A 24789-nucleotide genomic window follows, 5' to 3' on the forward strand; every position below is an offset into this window, starting at 1 on the left:
TTCTTTCTTTCTTTCTTTCTTTCTTTCTTTCTTTCTTTTTTTTTAAAGATTTTAAGAACCTGAGATCATGATCTGAGCCGAAGACAGAGGCTTTAACCCACTGAGCCACCCTGGCACCCCGGTGTCCTGTCTCTGTGCCTGGTTGTGTACCCTCCCCGGGGCACAGGTGGTGAGGGTCCTGACTTATTTTAGTCTGAACCACCCTTTGGGCTCCAGACCCCTGCTTGCATCGCAAACTCTGACTGTAAATGTCTGGATCCACCTTAGTTGAGGCCAGGGAGACACAGCTCAGGCAGATGCGCAGGATGGGGCTTGGGGAGGGAAGCAGGCTGTGCGGCTGAGCCAGAGGAGGAAAGAAAGGTCATCAGGATACAGTGGGTCTAGTTCTACCCCCTGGGGTGGCCAGGATCAGAGTATTTGAATCATCCCAGGGGACTCAGCACCTGAGAAACAATCCTGTTAGAGGAGAATTATTATTAAGTCTTTGCGGATGGGAAGACCTGAAGTTTTGCAGATGGGAAGACCGGAAGTTCTGCAAATGGTCACTATCGCCCTCTTTTGGTGGCTTGAAGAACTGCCCCAAGTGTGCTCTGGGTGTTACCTTCATCCTTATCCTGGAGGTTGGGAACTAGAAATGCCTTTTGTGCAAAATATAAAAGACTCTTGAGCATAGGAAACAAACTGAGGTTTGCTAGAGGGTGTGGGTTGGGGGGAATGGGGTAACTGGGTGATGGACATTAAGGAGGGCACGTGATGTAGTGAGCGCTGGGTGTGATGGAGGACTAACGCCTACTAATTCTTAACCTTTGAAACTAGGAGTAAAATATATGTTAATTAACTGCATTTAAGTTAAAGAACTAAAGAAAAGAAATGTCTTTTGTACTCGAGTATCAAGGCCTGTCATGATCCCTCCAGATCCCTCCAGACAGAGGACCAGAGTTCACGGAAATTCTGGAGCCCCATGGAAGAAGGATATTTGGTTTTCAGTCAAATAGATGAGAACTCAGGTTTAGGGAGAATTGCTTTCTATATATATAAATTTTCTTTGATTTCAGACAACAGCATTTTGTCATTTTGGACATCCATATCCAGGACATATTTGGTTCTGCTTATACCTAAGGATTTCATTTTCTGTGGAGTAAGTGCACATGGAATGCATTTTCCATATGTTCACTTGTTTCCTTATGTTTCCATATGTTCACTTGTTAGTATATGGACATGTGATTGACTGCTGTGTGTTCATCTTGTATATCATGACCTGCTGAACTCACCTCTTAGTTCTATGAGGTTTTGTGATTGCTCGAGATTTTCTTTTTTTCTTTAAGACTTTATTTATTTATTTGACAGTAAGACAGCCCAAGTCGACGGAGAGGCAGGCAGAGTGAATGGGGAAGCAGACTCCCTGCTGAGCAGAGACCCCCCCCCCCCCATGTAGGGCTCGATCCTAAAACCCAGAGATCATGACCTGAGCTAAACATGGAGGCTTAACCCACTGAGCCACCCAGGCGCCCCTGCTTGAGATTTTCTACATAGACATTTATGTCATCTGCACACAGGGACAGCTTTCTTTTTCTTTTTTTTTTTTTTCATTTATTTATTTTTATTTTTTCACCACACCCAGTGCTCCATGCAATCCGTGCCCTCTATAATACCCACCACCTGGTACCCCGACCTCCCACCCCCCCACTACTTCAAACCCCTCAGATTGTTTTTCAGCTTTATTCTTCTTTTCCATCTTCTATCCCTTCAATTCTTTATCTGACCTACTACAATGGCCAAAATTTCCATGGCTGAGATGACTACATGGCGAGAGAGGGCATCTCTGCCTTGCTCAGGGTTGTACAGGGAAAACACAGTTTTTGATCACTAACTCTAATTCTTTTAGGTGATCTTCATGACGTCAAGAAAATTCCTTCTTTTTCCTTCTTAAAACTAAGAAATTCCTTCTTAAAAATACTTTTATTTTTATGAGTTTCTTTTTGATCATGAGTGGGTATTGGAGGTTGTCATAGGCTTTTCCAGTGTCATTTGATATGATTCTATGACTTTTTTCCTCGTTACTTTGGTATGGTGGAACGCAGTGATTCACTTTTCAACGTTGAACCAGCCTTCTCTACCTGGAACAAACCTCACTCCCTCGCGGTGCATAATTCTTTGCTGGATCCATCTGCTGGCCTTGCCTATCCATCTACCTGACCCCCAGATTCCTGCCCACTGGCCTCTCAGGACCCTCCCTTGCCCGGAACTTTGCCTTTGTTCAGACCTTCGACCTTCCCTCCCTCAACAGCCTGAGGCTCTCACCCAACAGAAGACAAATCCTGAGAGAATATGGACTCTGGGAAACAAAGGGAGGGTTTCAGAGGGGATGTGGGTGGGGGAATGCAGTAGCCCGGTGATGGGAATTAACGAGGGCACGTGTTGTGATGAGCACTGGGTGCTCTATGCAACCAATGAATCACTGAGCACTACATCGAAAACTAATGATGTGCTCTACAGTGGTTAACTGAACATCATCATCATCATCATCATCATAAAGAGTATACTCCTGTCCTCTGTCACCCCATTCATTGAACTCTCATCCATTCCTCTTCATAACACTTCTTCTTATAAACCATTATTCTTTATTTAGTTTTCAAAAACACCCATTTGAATAGAAAGGCCTTGTTTTGTTGACTGCTTTCTTCCCAGCCCCTACAAACAAGCTTGGTGCTACACAGGCTTTTGGTGAATATTTGGTGAGTGATTGTAGGAAGGAAGGAACGTTGAGTTGAGAGCCAGCACTGGGGGTTCTCAGGAGGACAAGGTCATGGAGAAGCAGGCCTTCCCTCACCTCGGGCTCTCTGGTCACCTGGGCTGTGCACCAGCAAGCTACGATCCTAGGGCGTCCCTCCCACATTCTTCCCAGCAAAACACCACACACATGGATTTGTGTGAGTGATGGATCCCATTGCTTCACTCAAGTATTGAATGATTTGTTTGTTACCAGTTTTTGGCAATAAGGGGAGAGGAGACAGGTCTGGGGCCAGAAGTTCTTCCTCTTCTGGTCTGCATGGTGTTGTCTCTGGACAGGATATCGATGGGCAAGGAGGGCTGCAGGTTGTCTTCATCAGGCTGACTCTGGTGCCCACAAATTGCCCACTGAGGCCTGTTGACCCACAGCACGGCACTGAGCATCATCAGAAACAGGGGCACCTTCAGCAGAACGAGGAGCAGGAAGTGGACGCTGCTGAGCAGGGACCTGTAGGAGGGACACGGTGACTGGCAGGAGTTTCTCCTGGACATGAGGCCCAGGCTCTGTCCCCACCTGCCTTTGTGCTCAGGTCATGTGGTTTCAGAAATCAATATCAGCCTCAAAGCTGGAAGGTCCGGCACCAAGGGCCCGTCTTGTGTCCTCCATTCAAGTCTTGACCTTGAGCATCAGGACACAGCAGACACTTGAGGGTGTGGTGGGGAGGAAAGGAGAGAACGGGAGAAGAGGGGACCCAGGAGGCTCTGGCTCCCCAAAACAGCCCTCTGAACCCACAACCCTCAACACTCCCTTGCTCCTGCGGGGGCAGATTTTGAGGGTGAAATGCTCCCTTATAAAAGCTCTCCTCTCTCAACATAGTCTGGACTCGGCTACAGTATGATCGCTGGAGAAGCTCTTCTGCTGAAAAAAGTGACCACCCCAAGCTCAGCTCATGGCCAGTCCCCTCACCTGTGGGTCCCATTAACTGTCCCCACACCAGCTCCTCACAAATGCTGTGTCCCCTCCCCACACGGGACCTTTCTAGAAGCTCTCTGCCTCAGCAGCCCCTCCCCTGGTTCTCAGCCTATGGTTTGGCGGATGTCCTCCCCAAGGTCACACTGGGACCCTCTTGCACACCCGCCTGGCACCCTGGCTCATATCCTCTTTGCCCATGTGAACTCCAGGCCAGCTCTGGACAGTCTTGGACCGGCCAGTGGTTTCCCCCCTCCAGCTCCCTCACCTCTTTGCCTGAGGACTCTCTTTAGCTGTAGGAGAGTTCGGCTTGCTGAGCAGAACAGGCGAGAAACGGCACAGAATCCATGTCCCCAGGAGGGACCCTCTGCCTGCCAGACTCTTTCTCCAGATGAGGGGCCTTCCCTCATCACTCTGTGAGAGTATAAGAAGCCTCTCTGCCTGCACTACTCTCTCTAGATAAGGGGACGTCCCTCATTTTCTGTGAGCAACAGGAAGCACCACCATCTTCCCCACATGAGGACAGATGGATGTTGATCACTGCCTCAGCTTTCAGGGCCAGTGGGACATCTGTGGGGTGCGTCCTACACAGCACATCCGAGGATACCCAGTGACGGAGCCCAGTTGCCCTGTGGTAGCTCCTCCATCAAAGCCCGCTTCATTGGCTTTACCCATCCCCTCGTTCCCTTTTTATGCTTCCCGGGATCACCATTCCATAGACTAATCGCACCTACGTCCTTGTCTCCCCATCTGATTTGAGGAAATCCAAACCCAAACAGGCTCTTTGTCATTTGGTTTCAATGAATCTGGATTCCTTTCGTCATGCCCACCGTCTTCCCGTGCACCCCCTCTTCCTATCCTTTAATGGGTAGTTGGCATTACTGGCTTTATCAGGCTGAAGCCACCTCCCTCTAGATGCCCTCTGAGGCCTGTTCCCATGGAGGACAGCACTGAGCATGCTCAGGACCAGGGGCACCTCCAGCAAGACCAGGAAGGAGAGGAAAGTAGATGCTGATCAGTAGGGACCTGTGGGGGACACGGTGACAGGCAGTGAGCCCCATCATTACAGAAATGCCCTGATGCCCTGCATTGTCCCTCTGTCCCTGTGTCCATGTCCTGAGGCCACAGCAGTCCGGAAGGAAATCAGGTCCAGTGGGTCCATGGCTGGGATCGCCCCATTATCAGACCACTTCTGTGACCCTCAGGCTTACAATTGCCCTTGAGACAAGATGTGGACATGGAGAGGGCCTGGCTATAGGAGTGACATGAGGAGACCCCAGGAAGCAGGCAGGACCTGGCCTGGGAAAAGTGTTCTATCTAATCCCTCCCCATGGGCAGTGACCCTGTGTATGGACTAGAAATCGGTGCTGGGTTCCTTGTCTAATGTCTGCTCTCCCATCCCCGGTACTTCCCACGAGGGAATGGAGTGTTTGCTTTAGTCCCAGGGTCCGTCTGTCACCTGTGTGGTCCCTCCAAACCTTAGCCTTGAGATTCAGTGTTTAGTGATGGAGGGAATGAATGACCCCACTCACCTCTTCTCTCCCTCTGTGGTCTGGTCTTCGATAGGATGACTCTCCAGTGAGGGCCTGGGAGGAGCAGGGAAGAGAGCTCAGGGCCCGCAGAGCTCCTGGCCTGGGCTAGAGCCTGAAGGCCCCCTTTGCACAACCCTGGCACTCGTCTTCCCTGTCCCCGGAGCCCGATTTCTGCAGATACCTGAGTGTCGGCTCCCCCAATCCTACAGGACTCCAGGGAAATGTCCTCTCACCGGCCAGGACTCCCTGATCATTGTGTATTGTGAGCGATCCCACCCCCATCACTCCCCACACATGCTCTCCCTGACCCATCTGTTCTCAGGTTGAGTCGTCCACGGTGTGAATTTCCCAGCTTTTGTCAGAGCAGGACTGTGTCTCGGTGGCCCAGGGCTATATCCGTAGCAGGGCGCCCAGCACTCGGTAGGACTTTCACCGTTAGGTGTGGAATTGGTAAATAAGTCTGGGACCAAGGCTACGACAGTAACACCCACACAACTCTGTCCTCCGTGTTCCCCAGAAATCACCCATGTGTCAAAGGTCTCCAGCTGCTAGTCCCTTACCCAGGGCGCTGGCTGGAACTGGCAGACTCCTGCAGGGGCGTGGTGCTCCATGGGAGGGCGGGCAGGGTCACGTAAAAATCTGGAAAGTTGGTGAGCCACGCAAAGCTGAGGGCTGCAGTGTGGCTGGGGGGATCACAGGTCAGGCCTGCTGTCCTCCCCCGGGCTCTCCCACTCTCTGGCAGCTGTGTGGCTCCGACTCACATAGTCCCGGTCACTCAGGACATCTGGACAGGTGTCTGGGCTCCACATCCGCTCACAGCCACACCCAGGCCTGCCTGGAACTCTGGCCTCCCCGGCCCCCTCTGCAGGTGCACCCTGGCCAGGTGGGCGATTTCAGAGGCAGAGCATCTCCCAGCAGGGCAAGGGACTGTGTGCGGAAGGAGCTCAGGGCTCTGGGCTCAGCCACCCCGCCCCTGGTTTCCCCTGGCAGAGGATGGGCTGAGCTTTCCTCTGTAGAGATTGATCCAGAGCTGGGGGTGGGGGCCGTGTCCTCAGGGAGGGCTGATGTCTGGAGTGAGGACCTTGAAACAGGGGCTCAGCAGAGTCCACACTGAATGATGGGTCCTGCACTCAGTGCACTCAGCCCCGGAACTCTCAGCCAGAACTGTGAACCTGGGTGGCCACGGGATGGAAGGATAGACAGAAAGAAAGATCTAGTGAGACAGACACACACCCAGGGCACCACACAGAAAGTCCCCTGTCCTGAAGCCAGCTGGACAATGGTCTTTCTCTTCCAGGCGGTGGTGTCTGTGGACACTCTGCCCTTCGCTGTTAAATAGGAGCTCACAAGGGGCCTGGGAGGGCAGTGTCCCGTGTGACAGAGACGCCCTGCAGGAAGGATGCCGGAGGAGCCAAGGCCAACATCGGAGTAAGAACACAGGACCAAACCTGAACACTCCGAAGGATGACCTCCATGTGGGTCTCAGGAAACAAAAACAGGGTTCTAGTAAAGAATTCTCTGCAGAACGTGGTAGTATATTTGTGGCCATCGGAGCTGAGAACTCATTTTTCTCATTTTTTTCACCTCCTTTGCCTGAGGGGAGCTTTCAGCAATTTCTCTGGGTTCCCTCCTGTGGGGACAAGATGACAGAGGGAAGGGGGAGGGTCAAGCTGGAGGGGCAGGGTGTTCCCTAAATGTTCACAGAAGCCCCACGTTAGGGTCTGGGGCTCCTTCTTGGGCCCCCGTTGAGGCTGGTGCAGATCCCCAGGATCACAGCTGTGAGGCTGGTGCTCAGGAACCATCCAGGACACGGTGATGCCCTGTTAGAGCCCCAGGGTCCTGGGCAGCCAGTAAGGGAGAGGAGCCTGTACCCTACGGGAAGCCTGTTCCCCATTGGGAAGACAGATAGAGGTCCAGGAAGAGGCTCAAGACACCTTCAGCATGGTCAGGACCCTTGGCAGGACAGGAAGGCACACCTGTCCCCAGAGTAGGGCCATTCCCACTGCCCACGCTGGGAGAGCTTTAGGTGTGAGAGTGTGTCAGGACGGGGTGCACTGAGGTCAGCCAGAGGTGTGCATGTGCTTGTGTGAGTGTACAGACAACACAACGCCTGCACACAGATCTAGACACACATGGACACAGACACAGACACAACACGCATACACACATCCGTGGACACACACAGGCACACCCCTGGTGTGGGTGTGCTCACCCACTGCATCCTCACCCCGCTCTTCTATCCCACGTCCCCCCTGCTTTCCCACTGGGGCCAGGGTGATCAGACCATGTCTCAGGCAGCCCTGGTGCTGGTGTCGGGGGAGGGGTGTGCACAGCTCACCTGGTTCCACCGACACCAAAACTGGAAAGGTGCGGTCACGAAAATACCCTTGGACAACTGATGTATCAATCCCACACTTGTATGTCCCAGCATCATCCTCTGTGAGGTTCTCCAAGGTCACTGTGAAGGTGAGGTTTGCAGGATGGTCCCTGATGGACACACGGCCCTTCCTCACTTCTCTGTCTGCCCCTTCAGTCTTTAGCGTCCTCCTCACACATGGGCTCTTGCACCAGTACTTGTCATTCTCTCTGAATTCCTCCTCGTACTGACACTGCACTCTCACGGATCCCCCCACGGTGCTCATCACGGAGGTGGGGCCAAGCAGAGACCAACAACCTGGAAAACACAGCCAAGGGTGACCCTTCACCAGAGAGGCCTGGGTCAAGGGGGATCTGAGGTCAAGTTGACTGTTGAGACCCTGAGGGCCCTCAAGGTCTGGAGGAGGCCTTGGCAGGAGTGAGGGCCTCTCCTGAGACCAGAGGGAACAGCAGTAGTTCCCTACTCACGGCGTGGCACAAGGAGAGTGTGTCCCTGTTGTGTGTGTGTGTGTGTGTGTGTGTGTGTGATGCACGGAGACATCATTTCTGACTGTGACACTACAATAATGCTGGTCACTGGCCTCCCTGCTTGTCAGGGTCCCTCTTTCTCGCACACTGGACATGACTCACCCGCTTATGCACTGAATCCTCCTGGTCACTGCTGAGGAGTGCTGGTCCATCTGAGAATCTTCTCTGCTCTCTGTCCTCCCTCCCACATCCTCCTCCTCCCCTTGGGCTGCCTCACACCCCTGTCCCCCTGTCTCCCTCCCCCCCACTCAGGGCAGACTTCCCTGCCCAGCTCAGCCCCGCTCACCTGGGACCTGCAGAAGGAGCAGCACTGCAGGCAGCCACGGCCTCCTGTCCCCTGGGGTCATGTCTGCAGCACAGACGTCACTCACAGAAATGCCAGACTCCTGGAGGGAGATGATTTCAAGGCTCCTCACAGAGGGTCTTCTCTGGAGGGCCCACTTCTGTTTTCTGGGTTCTCTCTGCTTCCTCGTCCTGCCTTTGTTTGTTCTCACAAACTTCTTCCACGCTGACTCAAGCTGGTTGGGGTGCAGGAAGCTGTGGGACAGAAGCAGCACGAGCTGAGGCAGAGTCCTGGACCTGGTGCCCCGGATCCACTCAATCCCGATGACAAGACAGCTCCTAGTTCAGGACTGGACTGGGATGGCCGTCTCCTTCCGCAGCCAACATCTGCTCCTCTCACTGTCCACAGGCGCCCCACACAATGGAGCAAAACTATGAGCATTTCCTCAGGGGAATGTCTCCACCCCATGACATGTCATTTCCTTTTGGTCAGGGGAGATTATGTCCGGGGTGGAGCCCCTAACAGTCCATCCTCTCAGGCATCAGCGGTGACCACAGTGATGTTAGGAACTCCCAGCTTGCAGCTCCGAGCACCCACAATCCCCATGGGACCCCTGCTCTCCTTGGCCACACAAGTTGGAACTGTGACCTCTGATGCCTTCAAAAGTTTCATTTGGGTGCTGGGTTTCTAACCAGGGTACAAATCCACAGATTTTCTTCCCTCCTGTGTGTTTCCCTGTTCTGAAAAATGGACATGGAACCACCATCACCAACCCCGTGCGCACCTCACTTTGACTCTTTCTTCTTTGCAAAGTCCACTCTACTGTGACTCTCAGAGTAGAGGACTGACAGTGGACAAGAGGGTCCAGAGACTGAAGGAGCTGATGGGACGTTGGGTCTATGTGAAGCTGAGCCTGGGCTTCTCTTCTCCATCCAGTGGCACAAAGGGCCATGGTGTAACGAGAGGGTGGTCTGACAAAGCACTGGCTGCCAGTGTCCCTTTTGGGTTCACATGGTGACCAGGGGCCTCTACAAGGTGCAGAGTTGGGGGAAAGTCCTTGCCAGGAGGTGGGGAGGTGGGTCTGTCCTAACTCAGGGTGGCTAATTCTCATGACATGATGGGTCTGGGGTGAATTTACGCTGGAAATGGTAGGGAGATGGGTCATGGTGCAGGACCCAACATCTTGCCTGGGTTATGAACTTGTCATGAACAAACTTGTCATGAACAACCAGGTCAATCAACTTTCCCCCTAAACATGCTCTACAGAGATCTGCTCCTCCACTACAGTATCTTATCCCAATCTAAGACCACAGTATTCCCAGAGTTATTGCACTCAGATCCATTACCAAGGATTCATCTCTATGTCCCTCCCCATTAATATTTCCTCTAGCATCTCCACCTGCCCATATCCTCTCTTCCTCCTGGCATTACAGCAATCCTCTCTTCTCTCAGGACAATGGTGACATACCTATTCCTCCCGGTCCCCTGGTGCCTTGTCCTCCCTCTGTTCCACTCATCAGCAAGAGAATACTTCAACAAAACTCAGAAGTAGCCAGTACACCCTTGGTCCCATCCCCTTCAGATGAAACCCCCTCTCCTTGTTTGGCTTACATGGCCTGAGTGGCCCAGCCACTGCTGGGTTCTGCATTTCTATCTTGCTCCCCTTCCCCAATGTGCCCAATGCTCTAGCCTCGGAGCCCATCCTTCCCCAGGGCCTTAGCATCTCTTTGTCCCTCTCCTTGGATCCTCTGCCCACATTTTCTCACTGCATCTTCCATCTTTCTTTATATATTTCACCTTGGATGTACTCCCTTAGAAAGGCCTCCCCGATCACTCTTCCTAGGATCACTCTTTAGTCTCAATCACCATCCCCTGTTTGTTTCCTCCATAGTTCATCAAACCTTGTCCGTAAGTTTCCTTGGGTGTACTCTGTGCATCTCCCCCACTGGGATAGAGAACATATTATAGCAGCATTCTGGGTCTGTTTCATTCATCACACAACGAGCCAGTGGCCAACTGCACTTTGTGACCAATGGTCGGCTTCTGATAACTGTTCAAAGAATGAGTGAATGAGTGATTGAGTGAATGAATAAACACAAAATTGGTTACAGACATGGCCCTAGACAACTGTGCTCCAACAAGATGCAATATCTATGGTGGTACAACAAATTCCCCCAGAACTCAGTGGCTGAAACAATAAATACTCATTATCTCACACTTCCTGAAAGTCACAAATCGAAGAGGGGCTTATCTGGGTGGTTGTGGTTCAGTGTGTCTCTTTCACAACATTGTGGTCAAGATGTTGACCAGGCTAGACTCATTGGAAGGCTGGAAGGGCCTGAAGGATCGGCTTCAGAGATGACACGTCCACTTGGGGGTTAGCAGGAGTTCTTAGCTCCTCCCCCAATACAACTGCTCAAGTGTCTGCATGATCATCCAGCTTCTCCTGCAGAGAGTGATCCAAAAAAGAGCAAGGCAGAATATATTTATGATTATATTTATGATTTATCCTTGGAGGTCATGTCCCATTGTTTCTGCCATATCTGGGGACCACACACCCACACTGACACAATATAGAGGACCCCTGCCAAGGGATGTGGAGATCTGGTCTGAGTGGAGGCTGTGAAAGGATATGATTCCTAAAATATCAGATATCTGTGTGTTTATCTTTGTGCAATTTGCTGTTCCTCTGTGACACTCCCGTAAAAGATTTTAAAAACCAAACATGAAAATACGAAAGTATACCTCTGAAACTTTGCTTCATTTGGGTGGGGAGTGTAGATGTTCATTGGTTTTCTGTCACATAGCAAAGAGTTTCCATAATCTTCCCCGCAACTAGTTACCCTGCCTAAAGCTCAGACACCAATAATCTAGCCAGAAGCACATTTTGAGTGATGATATCAGGATGGAATGCAGATTCCTCTGGTTTGACTGTCAAGTGCCTTTCCCTCAGACCATGATGCTGGCAGGCAGAGAGTGGCCAGCAACCAGCAAGAGGGAGAAGCACCATCTTCAGACCCAGGAGAGGGTCTGTAGAATGAGAAGGTTTGTTAGGCAGCTGGTGGCCATTGTAACACATCTTAAGAAACTTGACAAGGACTCAGGGTTTCTTCAGTCTTCTCAGCCCACCACCTTCTCTTCCATCTCTCCTTCATTTCCTGGTGCATCTCCCTTTTCTACAAACTTGAGTTTCTGCAGCTCCTGGCTGTGCTGAGAAGTTGGAAGACCCACCAGGTGCACAGAGCAATTACAACAGAAATTTGAGTTCAGGTTTGAGTCCGCGGTGTGATGGTTCACGGTATGGGTTAACTGTCCATGGGCTGCTGAGATGGAAGATGATCTTGGGTGTGTCTGGGAGCAGTCTCTGGAGGAGATGAGCATTTGAATCCATGGACTCAGTGAGGTAGGTGCCCTCTCTGGGGTGGGTGGGCCTCATCCCATCCAATCTGTTGAGGGTCTGAGTAGAAGTGGATGACCAGCAGAGAATGGAGGAATGCACCCTTTGCTGCCTGACGGCTTCAGCTGGGATGTCCATCTTTTCCCACCCTCTGTACTCTGGGCTCTCAGGCCCTTGAACTCAGAATGGATTTCACTACCACATCTCTTGGGTACTCCTTAACTCCCATCACAACGGGAGCCTATTCCTTTAAGGAACTCGTCGTAGGCAGGCTTCTCCTACTGGTTCCGTTTGTCCAGAGAACCCTCACTGATACACGTGTGTATTTGACCCTGTGGCAATCGACTTCTTCAACCCCAAGCCTGCACACGAGGACCTCTTTCAGGAAGATCCCTGAATGAGGACTCAACAGGAAGATCCAAAACCTCATCACTTCCTCTCCCTGCAGCGTGACCTGCCAGGACATCTCCTAGAGTTGATGGAATGTAGGTGTTTCAAGGGCTGCTACAGAGAAATACAGAGAAAACACTTAGGATGTCAGCACGCTGAGCATGGAAGAGCATGGGGACCACCCCCCGGTGAACTGGGCCTGCGTTTTGCGAGGGAAATAGTGATGAAGCAAAGGCCAAGTTAGAGGCAAATGTTACTGCCTTTCCTTGGGCTGGAATCAGAAGGATCTGCTTTACTCCTCTTTGGCTTTAGAGTCTCTGTGAGGTTCACAGACGTCTGGGAGACTTTTTTTTTTTTTTTGATGAAGATCTCAGCATCTGAAAAAAAAAGAGGGATGTCAAAGTAAGGTTACAAAAATTCTGGGCTATTTGAGAGTGGGGAGAGGTAAGAGTTTGGCTTGGGTCCCAATGTTAGCCAGGAGGATGAAGAGTTCCCCGGGCAGCCTACACCTGGAGCCTCAGTGTCCCCAGTCTCGGACAGTGTCCCCATGGGCACCAGCTTATGTCCAGAACACCGGGAGAGGTGCCTGCGCTGTGTGCCCACGGCTCATGGGCGTGCTGTGCTCATGGATCAACTTTTGGACATGCAAGTGGTCATAGGGCATAACTGATTGGTCTAGAAAAATGATTCCTGAATCACAAAGTTAGTTCACTCATGGTTGTTTGGAATAAGACACATGTCGAAATAGCAGGATGAACATTTAAGTCAGGGCAGCCCTGTGATTGTATTGATAATTCAATTTAGACATAATCTTAAAGATGACTTTTGAGGTTGCTAACAGGAGGCCAGGCCAGAGCCAAAGGGCAGACTTCTCTCCCTGCACTGCAAGATAGACCCTCCCACCCCAACCTCCTGCCCATTTCTTCCCATCTTCTTGGTCCTGGCACCTCTGTCTCCTTGTTTCCCATCCCCTCAGCCACCTTTTCCTTAGACCTCGCTGGCACGGATCCCAGGGAGTCCTTGAAAGAGCTACTTCCCTCACTCCTGAGCAATAAGAGGAAGCATATCCAGATATCACCATACCAAGGTCCATGTCATCTGACCGTGGTCAGGAGGGGGCACTGGGTCTGTCAACCTCTTCCAGGGAGTATGGATTCCAGAAGCGACATGAGGCACTGCTTCCTTATAAATCTGAAGTGCTGGGCCAGAATCAGAGGTGTCTTGTCTGTCTGTCTTTCTTTCTTTCTTTCAGATTTTAAGACCCTGAGATCATGACCTGAGACGAAGGCAGAGACTTTAACCCACTGAGTCACCCAGGCACCACGGTGTCCTGTCTCTCTGCCTGGTTCTGTACCCTCCCCTGGGCACAGGTGGTGAGGGTCCTGACTTATTCTAGTCTGAACTACCCTTTGGGCTCAAGACCCCTGCTTGCATCTCGAGCTCTGGACTGTGAATGTCTGGATCCACCTCTAGCTGAGCCCAAGGGAGACACAGTGCAGGGTGCTGCGCAGGATGGGGCTTGGGGAGGGAAGCAGGCTGTGCGGCTGAGCCGGAGGAGGAAAGGTCATCAGGATACAGTGGGTCTAGTTCTACCCCCTGGGATGGCTAGAATCAGAGCATTTGAATCATCCGAGGGGACTGAGCAGCTGAGAAACAATCCTGTTAGAGGAGAATTATTTTGAAGTCTTTGCAGATGGGAAGACCGGAAGTTCTGCAAATGGTCACTATCGCCATCTTTTGGTGACTTGAAGAACTGCCCCAAGTGCGCTCTGGGTGTTACCTTCCTCCTCATCCTGGAGGTTGGGAACTAGAAATGCCTTTTGTGCAAAATATAAGAGACTCTTGAGCATAGGAAACAAACTGAGGTTTGCTGAAGGGAGTGGGTTGGGGGGATGGGGTAACTGGGTGATGGACATTAAGGAAGGCACGTGATGTAATGAGCCCTGGGTGTGATGGAAGACTGACACCTACTAACTCTTACCTCTGAAACTAGGAATACAATATATGTTAATTAACTGTATTTAAGTTAAAAAACTAAAAAAAAGAAATGTATTTTGTAGTCGAGTATCAAGGCCTGTCGTGATCCCTCCAGACAGAGGACCAGAGTTCACGGAAATTCTGGAGCCTCATGGAAGAAGGATATTTGGTTTTCAGTCAGAAGGATGAGAACTCGGGTTTAGGGAGAATGGCCTTCTATTTATATAAATTTTCTTTGATTTCAGACAACAGCATTTTGCCATTTTGGACATCCATATCTAGGACATATTTGGTTATGCTTATACCTAAGGATTTCATTTTCTTTGGAGTAAGTGCACATGGAATGCATTTTTAATCTTGGTTTCCATATGTTCACTTGTTAGTTTATGGACATATGATTGACTGATGTGTGTTCATCTTATGTCCCATGACCTGCTGAACCCACCTCTTAGTTCTATGAGGTTTTGTAGATTGCTCGAGATTTTCTTTTTTTCTTTAAGTCTTTATTTATTTATTTGACAGTAAGACAGCCCAAGTACACAGAGAGGCAGGCAGAGTGAGTGGGGAAGCAGACTCCCTGCTGAGCAGAGAGCCTGATGCAGGGCTCAATCCTGGAACCCTGAATCATGACCTGAGCTGAAAGCAGAGGCTTAACCCACTGAGCCACCCTGGTGCCCCTGCTTGAGATTTTCTACATAGACATGTCATCTGCACACAGGGACAGCTTTATTCTTCTTTTCCATTTTCTATCCCCTAATTTCTTTATCTGACCTACTGCAATGGCCAGAATTTCCACGGCTGAGATGACTACATGGCGAGAGAGGGCATCTCTGCTTGCTCAGGGTCGTACAGGGAAAACACAGTTTTTGATCACTAACTCTAATGTTAGCTGTATTTTTCTTTTAGGTGATCTTCATCCCGTCAAGGAAATTCCTTCTTTTTCCTTGTTAAAACTAAGAAATTCCTTCTTGAAAATACTCTTATTTTTATGAGTTTCTTTTGGATCATGAGTGGGTATTGGAGGTTGTCATAGGCTTTTCCAGTGTCATTTGATATGATTCTATGATTTTTTTCCTCGTTACTTTGGTATGGTGGAACGCAGTGATTCAGTTTTCAACGTTGAACCAGCCTTCTCTACTTGGAACAAAACTCACTCCCTCACGGTGCATAATTCTTTGCTGGATTCCTTCTGCTGGCCTTGCCTATCCATCTACCTGACCCCCAGATTCCTGCCCACTGGCCTCTCAGGACCCTCCCTTGCCCGGAGCTTTGCCTTTGTTGAGACCTTCAACCTTCCCTCCCTCAACAGCCTGAGGCTCTCACCCAACAGAAGACAAATCCTGAGAGAATATGGACTCTGGGAAACAAAGGGAGGGTTTCAGAGAGGATGTGGGTGGGGGAATGCAGTAGCCCAGTGATGGGAATTACCGAGGGCACGTGTTGTGATGAGCACTGGGTGCTCCATGCAACCAATGAATCACTGAGCACTACATCGAAACTAATGATGTGCTCTACAGTGGTTAACTGAACATCATCATCATCATCATAAAGAGTCTACTCCTGTCACCCCATTCATTGAACTCTCATCCATTCCTCTTCAAGACACTTCTTCTTATAAACCATTATTCTTTATTTAGTTTTCAAAAACACCCATTCGAATAGAAAGGCCTTGTTTTGTTGACTGCTTTCATCCCAGCACCTAGAAACTAGGCTGGTGCTACACAGGCTTTAGGTGAATATTTGGTGAGTGGTTGTAGGAAGGAAGGAATGTTGAGTTGAGAGCCAGCACTGGGGGTTCTCAGGAGGACAAGGTCATGGAGAAGCAGGCCTTCCCTCACCTCGGGCTCTCTGGTCACCTGGGCTGTGCACCAGCAAGCTACGAGTCCTAGGGCATCCCTCCCCCATTCTTCCCAGCAAAACACCACACACATCGACTTGTGTGAGTGATGGATCTCATTGCTTCACTCAAGTATTGAATGATTTGTTTGTTACCAGTTTTTGGCAATAAGGGGAGAGGAGACAGGTCTGGGGCCAGAAGTTCTTCCTCTTCTGGTCTGCGTGGTGTTGTCTCTGGACAGGATATCGATGGGCAAGGAGGGCTGCAGGTTGTCTTCATCAGGCTGACTCTGGTGCCCACAAATTGCCCACTGAGGCCTGTTGACCCACAGCACGGCACTGAGCATCATCAGAAACAGGGGCACCTTCAGCAGAACGAGGAGCAGGAAGTGGACGCTGCTGAGCAGGGACCTGTAGGAGGGACACGGTGACTGGCAGGAGTTTCTCCTGGACATGAGGCCCAGGCTCTGTCCCCACCTGCCTTTGTGCTCAGGTCATGTGGTCTCAGAAATTAATATCAGCCTCAAAGCTGGAAGGTCCGGCCCGTCTTGTGTCCTCCATTCAAGACTTGACCTTGATCATCAGGACACAGCAGACACTTGAGGGTGTGGTGGGGAGGAATGGAGAGAATGGGAGAAGATGGGACCCAGGAGGCTCTGGCTCCCCAAAACCGCCCTCTAAACCCACAACCCTCAACACTCCCTTGCTCCTGCGGGGGCAGATTTTGAGGGTGAAATGCTACCTTATAAAAGCTCTCCTCTCTCAACATAGTCTGGACTCAGCTTCAGTATGATCGCTGGAGAAGCTCTTCTGCTGAAACTGCTCAACAACCTTCATCAGCCTCCAGATGTGACCACCCCAAGCTCAGCTCATGGCCAGTCCCCTCACCTGTGGGTCCCATTAACTGTCCCCACACCAGCTCCTCACAAATGCTGTGTCCCCTCCCCACACGGGACCTTTCTAGAAGCTCTCCACCTCGCCAGCCCCTCCCCTGGCTCTCAGCCTGTGGTTTGACGGATGTCCTCTCCAAGGTCACACTGGGACCCTCTTGCACACCCACTTGGCACCCTGGCTCATATCCTCTTTGCCCACTTGAACTCCAGGCCAGCTCTGGACAGTCTTGGACCGGCCAGTGGTTTCCCCCCTCCAGCTCCCTCACCTCTTTGCCTGAGGACTCTCTTTAGCTGTAGGAGAGTTCGGCTTGCTGAGCAGAATAGGCCAGAAATGCCACAGAATCCATGTCCCCAGGAGGGACCCTCTGCCTGCCAGACTCTTTCTCCAGATGAGGGGCCTTCCCTCATCACTCTGTGAGAGTATAAGAAGCCTCTCTGCCTGCACTACTCTCTCTAGATAAGGGGACGTCCCTCATTTTCTGTCAGCAACAGGAAGCCCCACCATCTTCCCCACATGAGGACAGATGGATGTTGATCACTGCCTCAGCTTCCTCAGGGCCGGTGGGACATCTGTGGGGTGCGTCCTACACAGCATCTCCGAGGACACCCAGTGACCCAGTGACGGAGCCCAGTTGCCCTGTGGTAGCTCCTCCATCAAAGCCCGCTTCATTGGCTTTACCCATCCCCTCGTTCCCTTTTTATGCTTCCCGGGATCACCATTCCATAGACTAATCGCACCTAAGTCCTTGTCTCCCCATCTGATTTGAGGAAATCCAAACCCAAACAGGCTCTTTGTCATTTGGTTTCAATGAATCTGGATTCCTTTCGTCATGCCCACCGTCTTCCCGTGCACCCCCTCTTCCTATCCTTTAATGGGCAGTTGGCATTACTGGCTTTATCAGGCTGAAGCCACCTCCCCCCAGATGCCCTCTGAGGCCTGTTCCCATGGAGGACCCCACTGAGCATGCTCAGGACCAGGGGCACCTCCAGCAAGACCAGGAAGGAGAGGAAAGTAGATGCTGATCAGTAGGGACCTGTGGGGGACACGGTGACAGGCAGTGAGCCCCATCTTTACAGAAATGCCCTGGTGCCCTGCATTGTCCCTCTGTCCCTGTGTCCATGTCCTGAGGCCACAGCAGTCCGGAAGGAAATCAGGTCCAGTGGGTCCATGGCTGGGATCGCCCCATTATCAGACCACTTCTGTGACCCTCAGGCTTACAATTGCCCTTGAGACAAGATGTGGACATGGAGAGGGCCTGGCTATTGGAGTGACATGAGGAGACCCCAGGAAGCAGGCAGGACCTGGCCTGGGAAAAGTGTTCTATCTAATCCCTCCCCATGGGCAGTGACCCTGTGTTTGGACTAGAAATCGGTACTGGGTTCCTTGTCTAATGTCTGCTCTCCCATCCCCGGTACTTCCCACGAGGGAATGGAGTGTTTGCTTTAGTCCCAGGGTCCGTCTGGCACCTGTGCGGTCCCTCCAAACCTTAGCCTTGAGATTCAGTGTTTAATGATGGAGGGAATGAATGACCCCACTCACCTCTTCTCTCCCTCTGTGGTCTGGTCTTCAATAGGATGACTCTCCAGTGAGGGCCTGGGAGGAGCAGGGAAGAGAGCTCAGGGCCCCCTGAGCTCCTGGCCTGGGCTAGATCCTGAAGGCCCCCTTTGCACAACACTGGCACTTGTCTTCCCTGTCCCCGGAGCCCGATTTCTGCAGATACCTGAGTGTCGGCTCCCCCAACCCTACAGGACTCCAGGGAAATGTCCTCTCACCGGCCAGGACTCCCTGATCATTGTGTATTGTAAGCGATCCCACCCCCATCACTCTCCACACATGCTCTCCCTGACCCATCTGTTCTCAGGTTGAGTCGTCCACGGTGTGAATTTCCCAGCTTTTGTCAGAGCAGGACTGTGTCTCGGTGGCCCGGGGTTGTATCCCTAGAAGGGCGCCCCGCACATGTAGGACTTCCACCGTTAGGTGTGGAATTGGTAAGTAAGTGTGGGACTGAGGCCACGACAGTCACACCTACACAGCTCTGTCCTCTGTGCTCCCCAGAAATCACCCACGTGTCAAAGGTCTCCAGCTGCTAGTCCCTTACCCAGGGCGCTGGCTGGAAGTGGAGGACTCCTGCCGGGTCGCAGTGTCCCATGTGGGGGCTGGCAGTGTCCTGTGAAGACCTGGAGTGCTGGGGGGCCTCACAGAGCTGGGGGTTGCAGTGCTGGCTGGAGGAGAAAGACATGTCAGTCCTGCTGTCCTCCCCCGAGCTCTCCCATTCTCTGGCAGCTGTGTGGCTCCGACTCACATAGCCCTGGACACTCAGGACATCTGGACAGGTGGAACTGCCCGGAAGTCCAGCCTCCCCGGCCCTCTCTGCAGGTGCACCCTGGCCAGGTGGGCGATTTCAGAGGCAGAGCATCTCCCAGCAGGGCATGGGACAGTGTGTGGAAGGAGCTCAGGGCTCTGAGCTCAGCCACCCTGCCCCTGGTTTCTCCTGGCAGAGGATGGCCTGAGCTTTCCTCTGCAGAGATTGATCCAGAGCTGGGAGTGGGGGCCGTGTCCTCAGGGAGGGCTGATGTCTGGAGTGAGGACCATGAAACAGGGTGCTCAGCAGAGTCCACACTGAATGATGGGTCAGCCCGGAACTCTCAGACAGAACTGTGAACCTGGGTGGCCACCGGACAAAAGGATAGACAGAAAGAAAGACCTAGTGAGACAGACACACACCCAGGGCACCACACAGAAAGTCCCCTGCCCTGAAGCCAGCTGGACAATGGTCTTTCTCTTCCAGGCGGTGGTGTCCGAGGACACTCAGCTCCTCGCTGTTAAATAGGAGCCCACAAGGGGCCTGGGAGGGCAGTGCCCCGTGTGACAGAGACGCCCTGCAGGAAGGACGCCGGAGGAGCCAAGGCCAACATCGGAGTAAGAACACAAGACCAAACCTGAACACTCCGAAGGATGACCTCCATGTGGGTCTCAGGAAAGAAAAACAGGGTTCTAGTAAAGAATTCTTTGCAGTACATAGAAGTATATTTGGGGCCATCGGACCTATGAACTCCTTTTTCTCCTTTTTCCCCTCCTTTGTCTGAGCGGAGCTTTCAGCTATTTCTCCGGGTTCCCTCCTATGGAAATGACGGAAGGCATGGGAGCGTCAAGCCAGAGGGAGGGGTGTTCCCCAAATGCTCACAGAAGCTCCAAATCAGGGTACTAGGGCTCCTTCTTTGGCCCCTGTCGAGGCTGGTGCAGAACCCCAGGATCACAGCTGTGAGGCTGGCACTGAGGAACCATCCAGAACATAGTGTTGTCCTGTTAGAGCCCCGGGGTCCTGGGCAGCCAGTAAGGGAGAGGAGTGAATGGCCTAGGGTTCTGTTCCCCATTTGGGAGGACAGAGAGAAGTCCAGGAAGAGACTTGGGTGCACTCCAACACGGACAGGGCTTTGTCAGGGCAGGAAGGCAGCCAGACATCACCAGACCCGGGCCATTCCCGCTGCCATCCCTGGGAGAGTTTTAGGCATGAGAGTGTGTCAGGGCACACAGAGACACCCAGGTCCACCAGAGGTGTGCATGTGCTTCTATGAGTATGCAGACAACACAACCCCTGGACACAGAAATGTACACCCACCTAGACACACACGGACATATACACAAACAGACACACACACTCACACACACACACACACACACACACACACACACACACACAGAGGCTCATCCCAGGTGCCTTGTGTCACCCACCCATCCTCACCCCACTCTCTTCCCACATCCCACTGCTTTCTTGCCAGGGTTGGGGTGATCAGCCCAAGTCTCGGACAACCCTGGTGCTGGTGTGAGCAGAGGGGTGTGCACAGCTCACCTGCGGTCACAGACAACACAACTTGGAAGGTGCGGTCAAAAAAATATCCTGGTTTCCCTGATGTATCGATCCCGCACCAGTATGTCCCGGCATCATCCTCTGTGAGGTTCTCCAAGGTCACTGTGAAGGTGAGGTTTACAGGATGGTCCCTGATGGACACACGATCCTTCCTCCCTTCTCTGTCTGCCCCTTCGGTCTTTAGCGTCCTCCTCACACATGGGGTCTTGCACCAGTATTTGGGAGTCTCTCTGAATTTCTCCTCGTACTGACACTGCACGCTCTGGGATCCCCCAACAGTGCCCGTCACAGAGGGGGGGCCATGCAGAGACCAACAACCTGGAAAACACAGCCGAGTGTGACCCTTCACCAGAGGGGTCCGCCAGAGGTGTGCATGTGCTTCTATGAGTATGCAGACAACACAACCCCTGGACACAGAAATGTACACCCACCTAGACACACACGGACATATACACAAACAGACACACACACTCATACACACACACACACACACACACACACAGAGGCTCATCCCAGGTGCCTTGTGTCACCCACCCATCCTCACCCCACTCTCTTCCCACATCCCACTGGGGCCTGGGTCAACGGGATCTCAGGTCAAGTTGACCGTTGAGTCCCTGAAGGGCCCTTAGGGTCCGGAGGAGGCCTTGACAGGAGAAAGGTCTTCCTGAGATCGGAAAGAGGGAATGTAGGTCCTTTTCTGGAGCGGCACAAGGTGAGTGTGTCCCTGATGTGTCTGTGTGTGTGTGATGCACGGAGATGTCATTTCTGACTGTGACCCTACAGTAATGCTGGTCACAGGCCCCAATCTTGTCAGGGCTGCTCTTTCTGGCACAGTGGTCACGACTCACCTGCTTTATGCACTGAATTCTCCTGGTGGTTGCTGAGACAGTGCTGGTCGATTGGAAAATCTTCTCTGCTCTCCCTCCTCTTTCCCACGTCCTCCTCCCCTCCCCTGCCCCACAGACCCATCCCCCACCCTCCCTCCCTCCCATTCAGGACAGACTCCCCTGCCCAGGCTCAGCCCCGCTCACCTGGGACCTGCAGAAGGAGCAGCGCTGCAGGCAGCCACGGCCTCCCGTCCCCTGGGGTCATGTCTGCTGCACAGATGTCACCCACAGCAATGCCAGGCTCCTGAGGGGGACAATTTCAAGTCTCTCACAGAGGGTCCTCTCTGCAGTGCCCACTTCTGCTTTCTGGGTCCTCTTTGCTTCCTTGTCCTGCCTGTGTTTGTTCTCACAATCTTCTTCCACGCTGACTCAAGCTGGTTGGGGTGCAGGAAGCTTGAGGACAGAAGCAGCACAAGTTGAGTCAGAGTCCTGGACCTGGTGCCCTGGATCCACTCAATCCCGATGACAAGACAGCTCCTGGTCCAGGACTGGATTGGGATTGTGGTCCCCTTCCACAGCCAACATCTGCGCCTCTCACTGTCCACACTTGCCCCACACAATGGAGCAACACTGTGAGCATTTCCTCCTCAGGGGAATGTCCCCACCCTGTGACGTGACACTTCTTGTGGTCAGGATGGATCATGTCCAGCGTGGAGCACCCAGCAGCCCATCATCTCAGGCATCGGTCATGACCTCAGTGGTGTTAGGGATCCCACAGCCTACAGCTCCAAGCACCCACAGTCCCCATGGGTCCCCTGCTCTCCTCTGGCCACACAAGTTGGAACTGTGACCTCTGGTGCTTTCAAAGGCTCCATTTGGGTTCTGGGTTCTGAACCAAGGTACTAATCCCACAGGCTTGCTTCCCTCCTGTGTGTTTGCCTGGTCTCAAGAATGGAAAGGGAACAGCCATCACCAACCCCATGTGCACCTCACTTTGACTCCTTCATGTTTGGAATGTCCACCCTACGTGACTCTCAGGGCAGAAGACTGCCAATGGACAAGAGGGTCCAGAGACTGAAGGAGCTGATGGGATGTTGGGGACATGTGAAGCTGAGACTGGGCTTCTCCTCTCCATCCAATGGCAGAAAGGGCGGTTGTGTAACAAGAGGGTGGTCTGACAAAGCACTGGGGGTCGGTGTCTCTTTTGGGTTCACATGGTGACCAGGGGCCTCTTCAAGGTGCAGAGTTGGGGGATGGTCCTTACCAGGAGGTGGGGAGGTGGGTCTGTCCTAACTCCGAGTGGCTTGTTCTCATGACATGATGGGTTTGGGATGGGTTTATGCTGGAAATGGTAAGGAAGTGGGTCACAGTGCAGAGTCTGACACTTCCCTGGGTTACGCCAACTCCTCAAACTTGTCAGAACAACCAGGTCCATCAATTTCCCCTTAAACACTCTCTGCCCAGATCTGCTCCTCCTCCACACTATCTCTTCCTGATCTAAGGCCACAGTATTCCCAGAGTTGTTGCAACCAGACCCTGTCATCCGGGATTCCTCTCTCTGCTCCTCCCCATTAATATTTCTTCTAGCATCTCCATCTGCCCAAATCCTCTCTTCCTCCTGGCATTACAGCAATCCTCTCTCCTCTCTCCTCTCTCCTCTCAGTACAATGGTGACATCCCTGTCCTTCCCAGTCCCCTCATGCTTTGTCCTCCCTCTGCTCCACTCATCAGCAAGAGAGCACTTCAACAAAACTCAGAAGTAGCCAGTACACCCTTGGTCCCATCCCCTTCAGATGAAACCCCATCTTCTTGCTTGGCTTACATGGTCTGAGTGGCCCAGCCATTGCTGGGTTCTGCATTTCTATCTTGGTCCCCTTCCCCAGTGTGCCTAATGCTCTAGCCATGGAGACCATCCTTCCCCTTTGCATCTCTTTGTCCCTCTCCTTAAATCCTCTGCCCACCTCTTCTCACTGCTTCTTCCTTTTTACTCTTTAGATTTTACCTTGGGTGTACTCCCTTAGAAAGGTCTCCCCGAGACCTGTCTCCCCGAACACTCTTCCTATGGTCACCCTGTTGTCTCAACCACCAATCCCTGTCTGTTTTCTGCATAGTTCACTGAATCTTGTCATGTGTTTACTTTTGGTGGTCTCTATGCATCTCCACCACTGGGATAGAGCTCATATCAAAGCAGCATTCAGGGTCTGCTTCATTCTTCACACAATGACTCAGTGGCCAGTTGCACCTTGTGACCAATGGTCGGCTTCTGATAACTGTTCACAGAATGAGTGAAAGAGTGATTGAGTTAATGAACACAGAATTGGCTGCAGACATGGCCCTAGGCAGCTGTGGTCCAATGAGATGCAATATCTATGGTGGTATAACAAATTCCCTGAGAACTTCGTGGCTGAAAACGTATTTATTATCTCACACTTGCTGAGAGCCACAAATCTGAGAGTGGCTTATCTGGGTGACTGTGGCTCAGCGTGTCTCTTTCACAACATTGTGGTCAAGATGTTGACCAGGCTATACTTATTAGAAGGCTGGACTGGCCTGAAGGATCTGCTTCAGAGATGACATGTCCACTTGGGGGTTAGCAGGAGTCCTTACCTCCTCACCCAATACAACTGCTCGAGTGTCTTCATGAGGTGACATCCAGCTTCTCCCACGGAGAGTGACCCAAGAAGAACAAGGCACAGCATATTTATGATTTATCCTTGGAAGTCGTGTGCCATTGCTTCTGCCATATCTGGAGACCGCACACCCACCCTGACACAATATAGAGGACCCCTGCCAAGGGATGTGGAGATCTGGTCTGAGTGGAGGCTTTGAATGCATATCATTTCCTGAAACGTCAGTAAATTGTGTATATAGGATATGTGCAATTTCCTGTTCTCATGTAACACTGCATAAAAATTTAAAAAACAGAATTCAAACCATGAAAGTAGACCTCTGAAAATTGCTTGATGTCCGAGGGGAGATTTTCTGTTTATTGGTCTTTTTTCACATAACGAAGAGTTTACATAATCTCCCACACCCCAGTTACCTTGCCAACAGCTCAGTAACAAAATGACCAGAAGCTTATCGTAAGTGATGATGGTAGGATTTGAACCCAGATTCCTCTGGTACAACTCCTCAAGTGTCTTTCACTCAGACCATGACTCTGCAGAGACACACAGTGGCC

At 51.8% G+C, this 24789-nt stretch overlaps 1 protein-coding gene across 11 annotated transcripts in view; it reads right to left on the reverse strand.

The window, feature by feature from the left end:
* Positions 1 to 2598: 2598 nt before the first annotated feature.
* The window catches only part of LOC309850740 (CMRF35-like molecule 6), a 37620-nt gene continuing 15429 nt past the window's right edge, over positions 2599 to 24789 (reverse strand). Inside the window, exons 1-7 of one of the 11 annotated variants that reach the window (XR_014304425.1) lie at positions 21813 to 22281; positions 20764 to 21099; positions 19012 to 19135; positions 18453 to 18506; positions 16176 to 16430; positions 11165 to 12583; positions 10387 to 10865 (exon numbers count right to left, since the gene is read on the reverse strand). Coding sequence is in view for 10 of the 11 variants with exons in the window: in XM_082705062.1 (XP_082561188.1) it covers positions 16172 to 16430; positions 18453 to 18506; positions 19012 to 19135; positions 20764 to 21099; positions 21813 to 21873 (834 nt within the window). In the remaining variant the exon portion in view is untranslated. Of the gene's footprint in view, positions 4727 to 5232; positions 5287 to 5792; positions 5872 to 7570; positions 7907 to 8422; positions 9941 to 10386; positions 10866 to 10900; positions 12584 to 15789; positions 16431 to 18452; positions 18507 to 19011; positions 19136 to 20763; positions 21100 to 21812; positions 22282 to 24789 lie in introns of those variants that run through there. The other 10 variants (XM_082705065.1, XM_082705064.1, XM_082705066.1 and 7 more) reach the window with 10 other exon arrangements.

Source organism: Mustela nivalis, assembly GCF_964662115.1.
Source record: "Mustela nivalis genome assembly, chromosome: 17".
Taxonomy (NCBI): Eukaryota; Metazoa; Chordata; class Mammalia; order Carnivora; family Mustelidae; genus Mustela; species Mustela nivalis.